The sequence below is a fragment of the Diadema antillarum genome, unplaced genomic scaffold (assembly GCF_040938485.1).
Source record: "Diadema antillarum isolate AM-2024a unplaced genomic scaffold, OU_Dant_1.0 seq00000563_RagTag, whole genome shotgun sequence".
Taxonomy (NCBI): Eukaryota; Metazoa; Echinodermata; class Echinoidea; order Diadematoida; family Diadematidae; genus Diadema; species Diadema antillarum.
The window spans coordinates 2,654,253-2,669,229 of record NW_027271502.1 but is presented as its reverse complement, the minus strand read 5'-3'; the positions used below and the strand labels follow the sequence as shown (position 1 = coordinate 2,669,229).

Below are 14,977 nucleotides of genomic sequence, written 5' to 3'. Positions count from 1 at the left end.
GAACTGGGACAGTTCAAAGGTTGCTTACACTCTCATCCCCCCCACACACACACTCCCCCCCCCCCCCCATTCTCACAGACAGACAGACACACTCGTACATGACAACACGAGATTCATCACACAAACCTAAAAGGGGGGATGTATACAGAATTCTCGTGGATGTAAGAAACGTAACAATCATTATAATGCCTCCAATACATGAACCAATAATGCATATAACTAGACATGACGTAAAATTTTGTATTAAGTATACCCTATAGGCTTATGTATAATGAGCAAAGGTAACTGTATAATATGTCTGCAGACGTGTGTGTGTGTGTGTGTGTGTAATAGCGAAGTGTGTGCTTGTGTGTGATAATGCATTTTTTGTGTGCTTGAAGCGATGTATGTGTGCGTATGTGTGTGTTTGTGTACATAGTGTGTGCGTACAGAATGAAAATGAATGAATGAATGAATGAATAAATGAATGAATGAATGAATGAATGAATGAATGAATGTGTGCATAAGTATGTAGACCTATCAGTCCTCTCTAGATTATCTTGTTTCATGATATTGTTTACGTCGAATCTTTTTGCAAGCAAGAACATTCTCTTGATGTTACACTAGAGTTTAAGCAAGCATTTCTTTGTGATTAAGTTATTTTTTTTTTTTTCACTGGACAATGCCTGTATACTAAATACCGAAGTGTATTCGATGCATATCACCTACTGGAAAAGTACGCTTGTACTTCATCTGCCGACATCAAAATTGGTTGGTTCAAATAGCATCGGGATTAATGATAATACCGTATAAAAGGTGAAATAACTTGCTAATGCATTGGTATTGATGACAGTAATTTCAAAACTAATATATAATAATACATTAGGTTGCTTTATTCCACAAGTGCATTCTTGTGCTATAGAGAGCCATCATAAATCGAACTAGCTTTCTTTGTGCACCAGTTAACAGGATGTGAAAATGTAGCTAACAGAAATCGGCCAGCAGGAAAAATGCGGGAGCATGCTATTAAAAGCTACAGGGGTGGGCAGGAATAACAGACCAGCTATTGATGCAGTCCCAGGTACGCGGGATTGAATTGAATGGGGGCACCGCTCGCTCATACATTATTTTTCGCTGCTTCCTCGGACGTGCGCGGCTGGTCGCGTTTGTCCATGTTGAAAAAAAAAGGAAAGGAAGAAGAGAAGGCAGAAGCCTGAATGATGTCACAAAGGCTTGTGATTGATGGCTAGCGTGCTGTGGAGCGGGCATGATGAATTAAGCAGTCCCATCCCAGCAGCCAGGAGAAAAAAAAAAAAAATAATGCTCCTCTCGTTCAGCGTCCGCGATATCCCAGACTCTTTTTAAACGAGCACCTTCAACCTCTTCTAGTAGATGCTGTATCTTGTCTCACATCATTCCACGATCTCAAAGCCAACTGCTTCCCCCTGCTAATTATAGTGTCAGCTAGACATTATATTTCTTTCCTGTCTTATTCCTTTAATTATTTGTATGTCTGTGTGTGTGTATGTCTGTCTGTCTCTCGTCTTAGCTCTAATCAGTCTGGCTAATTCATTTGATCGGTTTTAATCTCTTGTTGCAAATGCCAATACAAAACAGCACGAAGTTGACATTATATATAATATATATCTATATATGTATATACGTGTATATATATATATATATATATATAAAGAGTTTTATGGCAAAACGAGCTAACTCCATTCTAGTTAAGTTGAGATATCTGTTATTAAAGCTGCTGAAAACAAAGAAAATCAAAAGAAAACACAGGGTGTTTTCAATCATAACTTCTAGAATATTCCTTGTTATGTCACAAGTGAGGTAATACTGGAAAAGTTTAATTTTGCTCTATCTGATAATGAAATGTTTAAAAATGGCGCTCAGCTCATTTTGCAATAAAACTGTTTATATATATATATATATATATATATATATATATATATATATATATATATGTGTGTGTGTGTGTGTGTGTGTGTGTGTGTGTGTGTGTGTGTGTGTGCAGGGCTCGACAATAGCGGTGAACCGGTGGCCCGGGGCCACTTAAAAAGGATGTCGGGCCACCAAATTTCCAAAAGGACGATCTCTTGGTAAGGCCGCTCGGGCAGCTAAAATGTTCATATTTCCTTTTACTTCGGGCCACTTCACTACTTTTTCTGGTCATCTATCTATCCGTCTGTCTATCTATCTATTTATTTATCTATCTATCTATCTATCTATCTATCTATCTATCTATCTATCTATCTATCTATCTATCTATCTATATATCTATATCCATCAGATAGTTGTTTGTCATCATATTGCAATTGCCGTTGCTCTATTTACCTACGAGAGTAGATATCTATTTATATGTGGCTCATCTCAGTCTCTTCATTGTCTTTTCATTTTCTTTCGATTCACTTTCTCTCTCCTTCTCCCCTCTCTACCTCTCTCCGTCTCCATCTCTCTTTCTTTCTCCCCTCCCCCCTCCAATCATCTCTCTCCAGCTACGAGCCACTCGTGCCAGTCTGGTCTCCCCTTAATTTTGCACGGTAATTTGTCAGTGTTTGTTTGTCTGAAGAGAAGTGGCATCAGGCCTCCGAGTGATTTGATGACGTAGCAGCCATCACTGTCCCCACACTACCCCCATCCCTTCCTTCCTCTCAACTCTCCTCCCCACCCCATGCAGGCTCCAACGTTGCTACTGTACTCTACAGCAAACGAGCTTCGTCTGCCAAACCAACGACATGAGCATAAAGAAGCTACCAGACACTCTATGGAATGACTCCTATAATAACAACAACAACAACAACAACAACAAAACACATAGGACTTACAGCAAATACTGTACATGGTGTAGTTTGGGCACCAACCTTGGAATAGCTTCAAAGATTTTTTTTTTTTAATGCGATATATTGTATGGTTTACCAAATTTTTTTAGATTCATTTTCAAGTTGGTTTTGGGCCAAAAGTTTTCATCGACAGCTACTCAAGACGGTAAAAGTTCTTGGCACTTTAGCTTCCATTGCACTTAAAACTTAAACCAAGGCCTATATGAAAAAAAAAAACAATGACAAAAACATAAGTACCATCCTCGTATCATGCAATCAAATAATGTTATCGTGTAATTAAACGCAAGTTAGACTCATTTTCACTCACTAGGCAAAATATTCAAGGAACAAACATATCACGTGAAAGAGACAGTGGCATTTACGCCCAATTTGCAAAAGATGTAACTTTCTTGTTTTTCAATGTATGTAGCTTGATTCCACAACGACATTGTCATCCATCTACAAAAAAAGGAAAGGTTTTCTATAATGATAATATTCGAGATTCTTGTCGTCTACAGAACCCTTTCCTGGGATATTCGGTATCTATTCATTCTCCAGAGCCTTGCTTCTAGAGGAAGGACATTGAGAATGAATGTCTGGTTTGAGAGCGACAACCGAAAGAAAAACTTGGAAGAAAAAAGAAACAAAACAGACAACAAACAAACTGCTAGTAATCGGTGGAAAAAAATGTATGAATTATTTATTCAGTTTCATCGCTGGAGAAGGATAAAACCATCAATAAATTAACTGTTGACGTACGTGCAGATATAGGCAAAAGAAAATGTATCTTCATGTGTTTGCGTGTGAGTATCAGTGTGCCGTGGTACTGATATGAACACGATATTTGGGCGCGCGCGTACACACACACACACACACACACACACACACACACACACACACCACATACACACATACACACAGAAATAAAATGCAGAATACAATTTATCACGTAATAAAGAATCACGAAGTTCAGATATTACGTAATACGACAGATCATATTACAGTTCATGTTACAGAATACGACTGTATATATCTCCATGCCAGGCTAAAGAGGTCGCTAATATATATATATGTATGACTGGAGATGATATAAACCAGAAGCAGAGGAGAAATCCATTTAGTAAATCATCAATTGGCACCTAGGGAATTATAAACGTAACTTTCGTCTTGTCTGTCATGTTTACAATAACTCTGATAGAACCATTGCATTATTTTCTCTATGTCTATCATTGAATGTATAATGAATACATTTTTCTTAATCTTTGAATTTCTGTCCTCAGTTTATTTCTTTAGAAGTATGATTTCATCGTTGTTCACTATCAGTAATATTGCCACTGGAAAGCAAGAATGTACTTTCTCTAGCTTTTCTCTATTCATTAAGTCGTGTACGTGTGCGTAAAGTGCATGCAAAAAAAAAAATTAGAGAGGTGTCAGATCTAATGAAATCTCAATGTCTGCCTTTTATTTTGTGACACACGAGTAGAACTCTGTTCTTGTTCTTTCTCCCTAAATGCATATTTCACATCCTGTCGGAATTTAGAAAAAAAAAACAACCGGCATGATGCTTTCCAAAGGCAAACGCATAATGTCTTTTATGTGCATATTGTCACCAGAAACTTTCATGTTTCCATAGTAACCTACTGACGTCAGACTATGGAAATGGACTTTATGGGCTTGTATATTGATACAGCAGGTATATATCGACACCTTCAAAGCGTACGTATTGTGTCCACATTATTTTGGTATTCATGGGTTTTTGCGGTTGGTCGCTATTCGCTTTACTAGCAAAGGAGGCCGTGTGTTGCTGTCGTTATTGTTGTTGTTACTTTTATGGGGTTTTTCCCACGACCAGGAATTGTGTTTCAACATGTGCCTGACAGTGGTATTGAATATGACTTTTATTCAACCATGTGTGTCAAACTAACACTTCCATATCTTATTCAGATCATGTTGAAGAGGATCAGTTCGTTCAGCTCATGATCAATCACGTGCATAAAAAGACAAACAAACAAAACACACAAAAAACAAACAAACCCATAGTCGTTCGGTCTACAGATCACATTAGCCACAACGAAAAAATAATGTGTACCAGAGTTGCAAGATGGAGATTATTTATAAGGCAAATGGATCTAGAAATAAGGTGGACAACGCATTCGATGTTTTGTTTCCACATGATCAAAGTCATACTCAACCCGTTCCGTATGGGAACCTGGTGGCATATTAAGTCTATGGGTATTTCAGAATTCAGTATGGAACGGGTTAAAGAGATAATAAGAATATAGTCACTCTTTTGTCAGCCATTAGCAGAACAGCTTCTATGTTGTATTTTTGGATTCCACTTCTTTGGCAACTGACGATATGACAAGCACGTTTTTAAGATTTAGAGCAGCTGAAAAAAGCTGCATTCATCAACGGCACGCAACCAATTATCTGTCGGGGAACCTCGGGTTGAAACAATTATTGTAGGTGTCATCCTATGTGCACAAAGATACTATACACCACTACACAGTTTTACGACCTGAAAGAGCTACTGTAGTACTTGCGGGCCATCCCTTTACCTATTAAGTAATCTCCTCATTTTGATAAAATCGTTCACTGCACAGTATCTTCCCCCTGCATCGTGCAGTTGATACACATGCACAAGTAAAATGAGGTAATACACATGACAATATCGTCAAATGAATCAACCATGACGTCATATGAGATTACATACCCTTCTCTTAAAAAAGTCAATCTTACAGGTTTCTGTGACTTTCATAATTGATATTCCTTCGAAATGATGTAAAATGAAATGAAGTGAAATTTTAGATGCAATAACAGAAGGCCCTACCCAACTGCATGTTCCATACCGTTAAGTTTTGGAAATGAAGATGTATTATCTAAATTTCATTCAACAACTTTATAAGTGAAAAACACTCGCAAACACAGACAATCAAACGCAGCATTTGTATTTAAAAGCAAATGTCAAGGCAATTACTGCACGATAATTTCACAGTAAACTTTGCTGGAATGATGGCATTCTATTTGGTGTAGGCAAGTTTCTTCTATATTTTAGTTGAATAACTATGGTAAGGGGTATCAAGAGAAGTGATGTTATCTTTGAACTTACACTTAACAAAACAGTTAAAATAGCATCCATTGATTCATTTATCTTTTATAAGATAAAACTCGCATTGTTGCATCGCCTAGTCCACAAACATTAAACAGTATGCTTCAGCCAAAACCTGTGCACCTTCCTATTGCTTCCAACTTCCTACTCAGCGCAATCATAACTGTGGACTCGATATATAAGCATGGCATAAAAACCCTATTCAAAGTACATTTTTGATACTAAGCGACAAAGAATATGGGCAGTATACATTCATCAGCTGTATATAATGAATGCTGGATAAATCCTAAAGAATCATGATACTAAAGGAGGACACCCATAGGTCACTCTAATCCCTTACCTTGCTCCCTCCTACCCCCCCCCTCTCTCTCTCTCTTCTCTCCCTTGCTTTTGATGTTTCCGATTTCTGCACAAACATCTTGCCAAGGGTAAACAATCCATGCTACATCTTATACTTGCCGAAAACCATTCTCTGTTTCTCTTTCAACGCGATTATATATCAAAGGTGATAGAGGACCCTTACGAAGGGGGGGGGGGGGGTGCTTGGCTAGGAGGACTTGCCGACTAGCCTTCTTCCCCGTGCACAGTCTTGCATCCTATCCACCAAATATCCCGAGGAGTCAGTAGGTATCTTTTTTCCTCAAGTCTCATATGGTGCACTTTGCAATACATGCGCTCTCTCGCAAACAATGAATGACCAGCAACATTTAAGCAAACCAAGAAAGTGCGTTGTCACTCACACACACACACACACACACACACACACACACACACACACACACACACACGCACCATTAATATGTATATATATATATATATATATATATATATATATATATATATATATATATATATATACATACATATGTATTCATTGAGATAGATATGGGGGGGGGGGGGAGAGGGGAGGGAGAAATGCAGCTACTCAGTAGTCTATGAATATTGAGAGCGGTAGATTATGTTCGTTTATATGTTTGCTTGCTTAGATATCAAAGCTGTGCAACTGAACCATAAAACCTGAAAATGTAATAATGATGATAATAATAGTAATATATGATAATGATAATAATGACAATAACATGATGGTAACACACACACACACACACACAAACACACAGGCTGATGTTGACGTTATGCCAAAGACAGCTTGAAGTTCCAAGAGACTGACAAGACTACTGACATTTTCATTTATTTTTTTATCAGTTTTTATTTTCAACAACGTGTATTACAGATTTTTGTGTGGAAATCACTAGTAAGCGATTCATTTCTTCACAATTCTGAAGTTTCCAAGGTCTTTTTTGTTGTTCTTTTCTTTCTAGTTATTGTTGTCCAACTCTGCCCCGGGTTCTCGAAGGCAAGGGGGCTTCCCATCTTTACTGTTATTTTCTTCATCTGTAAGGTTTATTCACCAGAACAAATACACTCTCTCTCCACTTCTGAAGGAAAGCATGCCAGGAATACAATATGTTGGATATATTATTTTGAGAAGAACTACATCGTCATCAGAGCTACAGTGTACTCGCTTTTTTTTGGAACCATATTTGCTCTTGCCAATGTCTTTTCTAATGAACTGTCTGATGGTCGGAAAGAAACATTGTTGGCACATATGAGGACTACATAATTTCATCTGATTTGATTAGTTCTGTATTCCTTTTTTTTATGCGAGAATATAATACAAAGTCAATGGAACAATGTGATAGAGTAATGTTTGAATGTAATAGTCATCATGATTGGAAGGTAAATGGTTGATTTAAATGTACATTTTTCTTTTTCTTGATAATGCAAAATGAAGACGAGCAGGTGTCATTTTATACAAAATATCTGGATAATCCAGTCACCACTCACAAAACGGGGGGGGGGGGGGGGAGATGTGCAACGATGCAAAGTGCAAAAACATCAAGAGTTTGTATAACGATGAGTTGTGTGTATGTAATAAAGAACGTATGTTTTATGGTCATGCTTGTTCTGTTCGCAAAATTCGGGACCCTTTCGTGAATAATGACAATAAATGTGGAAGGAGATGATAAGGAATATCTCGCCTCTCCTCCCCAACTTCATATTTTTGTATGATATTCACTATATCGTGTGTTTTCTGCTTCTCTTTTTTTTTACACAATCGCCCCATCCTCCTCCCCTCCCCCTCCCCCTCCCCCATCCCACAGAACATTTATACAAACATAAAGAAAATACTATTAAAAAGTCCTGCTGGAAAAAGAACGAGAGGAAGTGTGAGTGCCATTTGTCCGTTCCTATTTCAAAAAGATCAATGTCAATTTACTCGTCATGAAAACTCGTGATGCTGATGTTCTTAACAGTCATTCTACGATCTCAATGACATTGTTTTTTTTTTTGTTTCCTTTTTTTTCCACGCTTTCGATCCTGAATGTAGGGATCAATTTCCTTTTTATGTTTGTTTTTGCTCATATACCCAATTTGTCCTCTCATTTTTGTTGTTGTTGTTGCATAGGTCTTTTTTTTATTATTGCTGAATCAATTTCTACCAATCCCATGTTTGGCTGTAAATAACAGTCTCCAGCTCTTGAATTCGTCCCAGCAATTGGCTTGATCTTTTTCCCCTTCCAGTGGAACAAAAAAGTGTTGTTGTTGTTTTTTCTCTTCCCACGGGAACAGATGACATTTTGAAGCGGAAACGTTTGCAGCCGTATTTGCTGCTCGAATCAACCTTTGCAGTGAGAACCGTTGTCCATCTGTCGCTCCCAAACACTGACGTCACAATAACGAAAGAGGAAATTGTACCAAAGCAGAAGAGTAATATGGAGAAGTGCATAATTTGATTTTTTTTTTCTCTTTAAATCCTGTGCGTCGATCAATCTTGTATGTATGGATATCCTGGAGACTGGGAAACGTGGACTCGAATTTGCCCTAGAATTAAGCCACGGATTGACATCGTTTTTAATCCATCTATACAGTAGCCACTTTGAAATAAAATCTCGCCTGTAAATGTTAATTCTCTCGTGTCTTAAACCAAAACCATCTAGGAAGATGGTCATGGACTATATACTGACGTCTCACAAAACGTGTATGTTTTCCACTTGTAGACGTTACATTAAATGCTTACGTGAGACGTATCTTTGTTTTTGTTTTTTTTAGAAGAAAGAATAAGATGGCGTTTTGACAAAATACCACGAAGTTTGCGTGTATTTGTTGTCTTTTCCACTATGTCCACGTCATCATCAAAAGAAGTTGGTATCGTAAAACTTTTAATCTTATCCTTTGTTGTTGTTGTTGTTGTTGTTGACCAAAGCATAGGCTTTAAGTATCAATGTCTCAGTACATCGTGGCCAACACTTGTGAACGAGTTTAACAAACGTGTTTAACAAACTTCATAAATCAGTTTCACCGTGGTATACATGTATCATAGCAAACCCTGTGCCCAAGGTTAATAGTGTGTGATGTGAACAAATTGGCTATAATGGTAAACAAAGACGCATTCTCTGTCTGGCTGAAATATTTAAACAGACATCTAAATGATGATTACACTCTCAAAGTCATCAAACTTCATCGCTTAGATAATACAACATAACTTAAACAATGATAATAATAATAATAATAATAATAATAATAATAATAATAATAATAATAATAATAATAATAATGATAATAATAATAACAACAATAATAATAATAATATAATAATGATAATAATAATAATAATATAATGATAATGATGATAATAATAATAATAATAATAATAATAATAATAATGATAATGATAATGATGATAATAATAATAATGATAATGATAATGATAATAATGATAATAATAATGATAATAATAACAATAATAATAATAATGATAACGAAGATGAGGAGGATACTATAAGTACTACTATTACTACTACTACTACTACTACTGATAATAATGGTAATAGTAATTATGATATGAACAATGATAACAATAATCCTCATTTTCATCATCATCATCATCGTCGTCGTCGTCATCATCATTACGGTTTTCTTTATCCAGGGTAGCCTCTTCATTTTTGCCACTGTTCTTCCAGAAGGCCCTGCCGTTATCATTACCCTATCGTTGCCATAGGTGCCCATTTATACAACTTGGTCGAGAGGGACATGGTGGGTAAAACGTCTTGTCCAAGGATGTAGGGCCTAGTTTAGGCACTTGACGGGATTCGAACTCGGGATCTCCGATTAAAAGTCCAAAGTCTTATCCACTAAGTGGGTAAGTAACCGAAACATAGGGTGGTAGATTCACCCTTTTGTTTTTGTTAACTCGCGTATTAATTTATCGATATGACTCAGCATTTCTATCCCCATTCATTGCAAGGGCCTTCCAGACACTGCCAGACTGTAGATATTTTTTGTTGTTGAAATAATTCATACAATACTACTAGTACTTCCTAAGCCTAAACGGACCGGACAGCTAGATTATAGGACAGGACAACAGGTGTTGAGGAATTTGTTTGCTCGTTCGTGAATGCGTGTTGGTAGTTTGGTTTTCATAAGTGTGGTATCCTGTCCGGTCTAATCTATTTATAGATAATGATGTCATAGTTGATTTTCGCACTTGTCATAATATTCTGTGACAATAATAATTGCTTGCTAGCGTATAATGGAAATTTGATACAATATTTGCATCAGTATAACTATCAACTGTTATGACATTTGGCTTTTCTTTTTCTTGCACTTTGAAAAGTCGTCTCGATTTCCGAAGAATTTCCACGAGGCTACTGGATGTAAACCCTTATTCCGAAAAAAAAAAGTTAAGTAAAATGGGTCATGTAACTATCTGATGCAGTTAGTTCATTCGGCTTCTCCGCCGGGGTGATTATTCCACTTTGTACTGAAATTCAAAGAGCTTGGTCAAACACAGAACTCCGCAATAAACGACTGTCCCAGATGCGTGTTGCAAGTCATATGGTGGGGGTGGTAGGTGAACGACATTGTGCAACACACTTTTTTTTTCCGGTCTTTTATTTTCTGTCTCCAGGCCTCTCTCAACCAACTGTTTATGGCTTCCTTGTTGTCTCCACTGTTCCTTATCCTAATCCCCAATTATTTCGTTCAATCCTCCTATGATTTAACCATCTCTTACTGTCACCATAACCTTGGTTATCATCTTCTTGTTTTCTGGTAATGGTTCCATCATTGTCATCATCATCACCACCACTACCACCACCATCATCACCATTATCACTATCATCATCATCATCATCATCATCATCATCATCATCATCATCATTATCACCATCATCATCTTCATCATCACTTTCGGCTACAAAGCATCATTGCAAATTTACATCATCATGACCATCGATGGTCATCATCATCTTGTATCGCACCATCGTTTCATCATCAATCTCATTATCCCACCCCTCCTCGTCGTCATCTTCTTCTTCTCCATTCGCCACCTAAATTCCTCGCCTCCTCCTCCTCCTCCTCCTTCGCCTACTTCCCCTTCCATCTCCCAGTCAGTATCCTCGCCCCCCCCCCCTTTTTCAAATTCTTTACCTCCCTCCCCCTCCTCTTCCTTCTCTGTCTACTCCATCTGTCGGTCCTTATCCTCGGCCGACATGAAATGGCAAGCAGTCCATCACAGCAGTGTGAGAATGTTTGCTCGTCTTTTATAATGGACTTGTTGCATTCGTTGAATAATGTAAGCGCAGACTTGAAAAGATGGTCAACCAGCAGAATTTTCGTGGTGTTACAGATCGCAGGTAATTTGACATACAAGGACAACATTTTGTTTGTCCAACCCGGCAGATCTAAAGCTCGCTATTAACTCATTCAGTACAACGACTCTCAAATCCCTTTGAGCTCCTATGCGCTATAAAGTATCATGGTAATGACTGAGTTAAGCATGATGACCCAAGACCGATGATTCCTGCGTGAGCCTATCAAACCTAATTACATAGCATATGCTTATGACACGTAGAAAATTGGGTGCCAGGTAAAAATGGCAGAGGTAAAAATGGCAGGGGTAAAAATGGCAGAGGTAAAAATGGCAGAGGTAAAAATGGCAGGGGTAAAAATGGCAGAGGTAAAAATGGCAGAGGTAAAAATGGCAGAGGTAAAAATGGCAGAGGTAAAAATGGCAGAGGTAAAAATGGCAGAGGTAAAAATGGCAGGGGTAGAAATGGCAGAGGTAAAAATGGCAGGGGTAAAAATGGCAGAGGTAAAAATGGCAGGGGTAAAAATGGCAGAGGTAAAAATGGCAGAGGTAAAAATGGCAGGGGTAAAAATGGCAGAGGTAAAAATGGCAGGGGTAGAAATGGCAGAGGTAAAAATGGTAGAGGTAAAAATGGCAGAGGTAAAATGTTAGAAGTAATGAGAGCGATTTCGTCAGAGATAAGCGTATGAAGAGGTTTTGAATGATAACCTAGCCAGATCAAAGTGTTATCGAATTATCAAATCCAAACTGCAGATTTGAAGAAAGTTTATTGGATTATGTTTTAAAAAGATTATAGCACTCTCATTCTGAGTTTGATTCAAGTGCAGTGGTGTAATCTGTCTGTTCAGAGGAATGATAAACCAGCTGAGAGCCTAGTAGGCCTATGGGAAATTATTTTTATTATTCAGTATTATTATTATCATTATTATTATTAATGTTATCTATCATTATAAGGGGGTTGCAACAATGCTGCAAAGCCCTTAAACAGTATAATCCTGCATTGTTTCGCCCAATGAAGTTATCACACACACACACACACACACACACACACACACACACACACACACACACACACACACACACACACACACACACACACACACACGCACAAACCCACTTTTGGTATAAACATATACTTCTATACGCAGATATACGCATGTACATACTCTCACATACACACCCTTACACAAACGAATTCCGCTCACGTCCAGGCTATTGTCATTGTATATATATAAATATATATTGTCATTATTTTTCATTTTTTGAACTGTTTAGTGTAAAGAAGTGAAGGAGACATAGTCGAGGCAAACCGTTAAATTGTCATCTGTTCTATATGTTATTTTCTCACATTCATGTTTCGTAGGAGTCTATTTATCTCACAAGGCCTGATCGCGACATAATGTACAAGTAAAAATACAAAACGCAAAAAAAAAAACTACAGCAGATGTACCGGCAGACATAAGTAAGCTCTTGCAAAACATTTTATTACATTATTACAAGTATCACATGACGCAAAAACAAATATCTCGAAGTTTAATGAACACTTTGTGGTCATTTTACAAATTTATGCCTATTAAAACTGAAGAGGAACATTAGCAATAGACTGTTCTAGTGAGAGTAAAAACCGATAGTTTGCCATTGGATTTCTTTCAACTATTGTTGAACGAATCCGCAGGCGAAAAAATGTAAATGTTTGATGCCTCTCAAACTTAGCTGTTGCCCCAAAGCATGGGTGTAAATCCCGGAACACACCAGAATCAGGTCAATAGCACCATTAGACCCTGAGATAATCGCAACTGTAGATTTCAAATGGCGACCATTTTGAAATTCAATATGGCGGAAAGAGAGAATTCCAAGTGGCCCAATATCTGAAAATGTTTGCAATATGTTAATGTACATTTTGTGCCAAATTTGGTGCTTGTATCCCAAAATGCACGATAGGTTTGCTAAGCTGCCCCACTAAGAGTATTTTATAGTGATACCCAAAAAACATTTTCGTGTCATTAATTATTTCTTTAACCCCTAATTTTGGGGGAGCGGGACATCAAGCGGGGAGAAATGAGACAACCTGGAAAGAAATTGGATAACCATCATGACGAAAGTAGGATTTACATGTGCCGCGGGGATAAATGTAACACTGCCCTGTTAGATTTCTCCCAGTGGTAACAGAAACAGTAAAAGATCCCTGCCAATTTTTCATACCTGCATGTTTGTTATCAAGCAATTTTATTTTCAGAAGTTTGCACACTGATATTAAAATACCTATGTTAAAATAGTATAGGACCTACCAGATCTAAAGTAAGTTTGACATTTTACTGACAAGATACCTGTAGAGCTGTATAGTGGTTAATATGTCCATTTTCAGGTGTGCTCATCTGTTTACTGATATAATTGGATTGTTGACTGGCCGAGCATTTTTCAAGTTACATGAGTGTCACATATTTCTCGTGTCCCATTTCTCCCCGGTCTCCCCCGTGCTTTATTTCAGAAGGCACGAAAAGCGCGTATTGCGAGAAAGGTGTCAGAAACATGAAGAAACCTCGTCCTTTTGCATTTCAACGACTAAATTTTTATCAATGGCATTTTTATCTCTAGCATTTTGACCATTGACATTTCGACCACTGACAACTTTACCTCTGACATTTTTACCACTGACATAATTATTTACCTCTGACATTACCCCTGCCATTTTTACCTCTGCCATTTTTACCCCTGCCATTTTTACCTCTGCCATTTTTACCCCTGCCATTTTTACCCCTGCTATTTTTACCCCTGCCATTTTTACCCCTGCCATTTTTACCCCTGCCATTTTTACCCCTGCCATTTTTACACCTGCCATTTTTACCTCTGCCATTTTTACCTCTGCCATTTTTACCCCTGCCATTTTTACCTCTGCCATTTTTACACCGAACCGAAAATTGTAATGCTATATGTAATTTCTAGAAATAGTACACTAAATGAAATGTTTCTACATGTTTCTTCATCTATTCCGTAGGGGCTATTCCAGAAACGGTAACCGAGGACGAACCGCCAACGTCGATAACGGATGTCGACGATTCCGATGACATCCACATCGAGAGGCCGCTGGATTACGATAACGACGACTTATCGAGAGATCAAAGTGATCGACCACAGGACACTGATGACGATCGCGAAGCCGAAGATGACGATGAAAGCCAACTAGTCGAAACATCCATATTAGATGATGACGATGACGATGACGGTGAGAAAACAAAAACAAACAAAATCAAACACTCACACAGACAGAAAACATAGGCCTTACGGACTGAAAGAAACAAAAAATTGTGACACGCTATTGGAAGAGGAAATATTGTCCTTTAATTGAAATATGAAGTAGTATAGATTCGATATTCCTTGTTCTATGGATGCTTCTGGATGAATGAAACACTT

General features: G+C 37.8%; 1 protein-coding gene across 2 annotated transcripts in view; it reads left to right on the top strand.

The window, feature by feature from the left end:
* Window positions 1–14,977, top strand: part of LOC139735075 (uncharacterized) — a 78,495-nt gene that overhangs the window by 18,582 nt on the left and 44,936 nt on the right. For both annotated transcript variants that reach the window (XM_071645848.1, XM_071645847.1), the window contains exon 2: window positions 14,562–14,789. In XM_071645848.1, coding sequence (XP_071501949.1) covers window positions 14,562–14,789 — 228 coding nt within the window. The remainder of the gene's footprint in view (window positions 1–14,561; window positions 14,790–14,977) is intronic.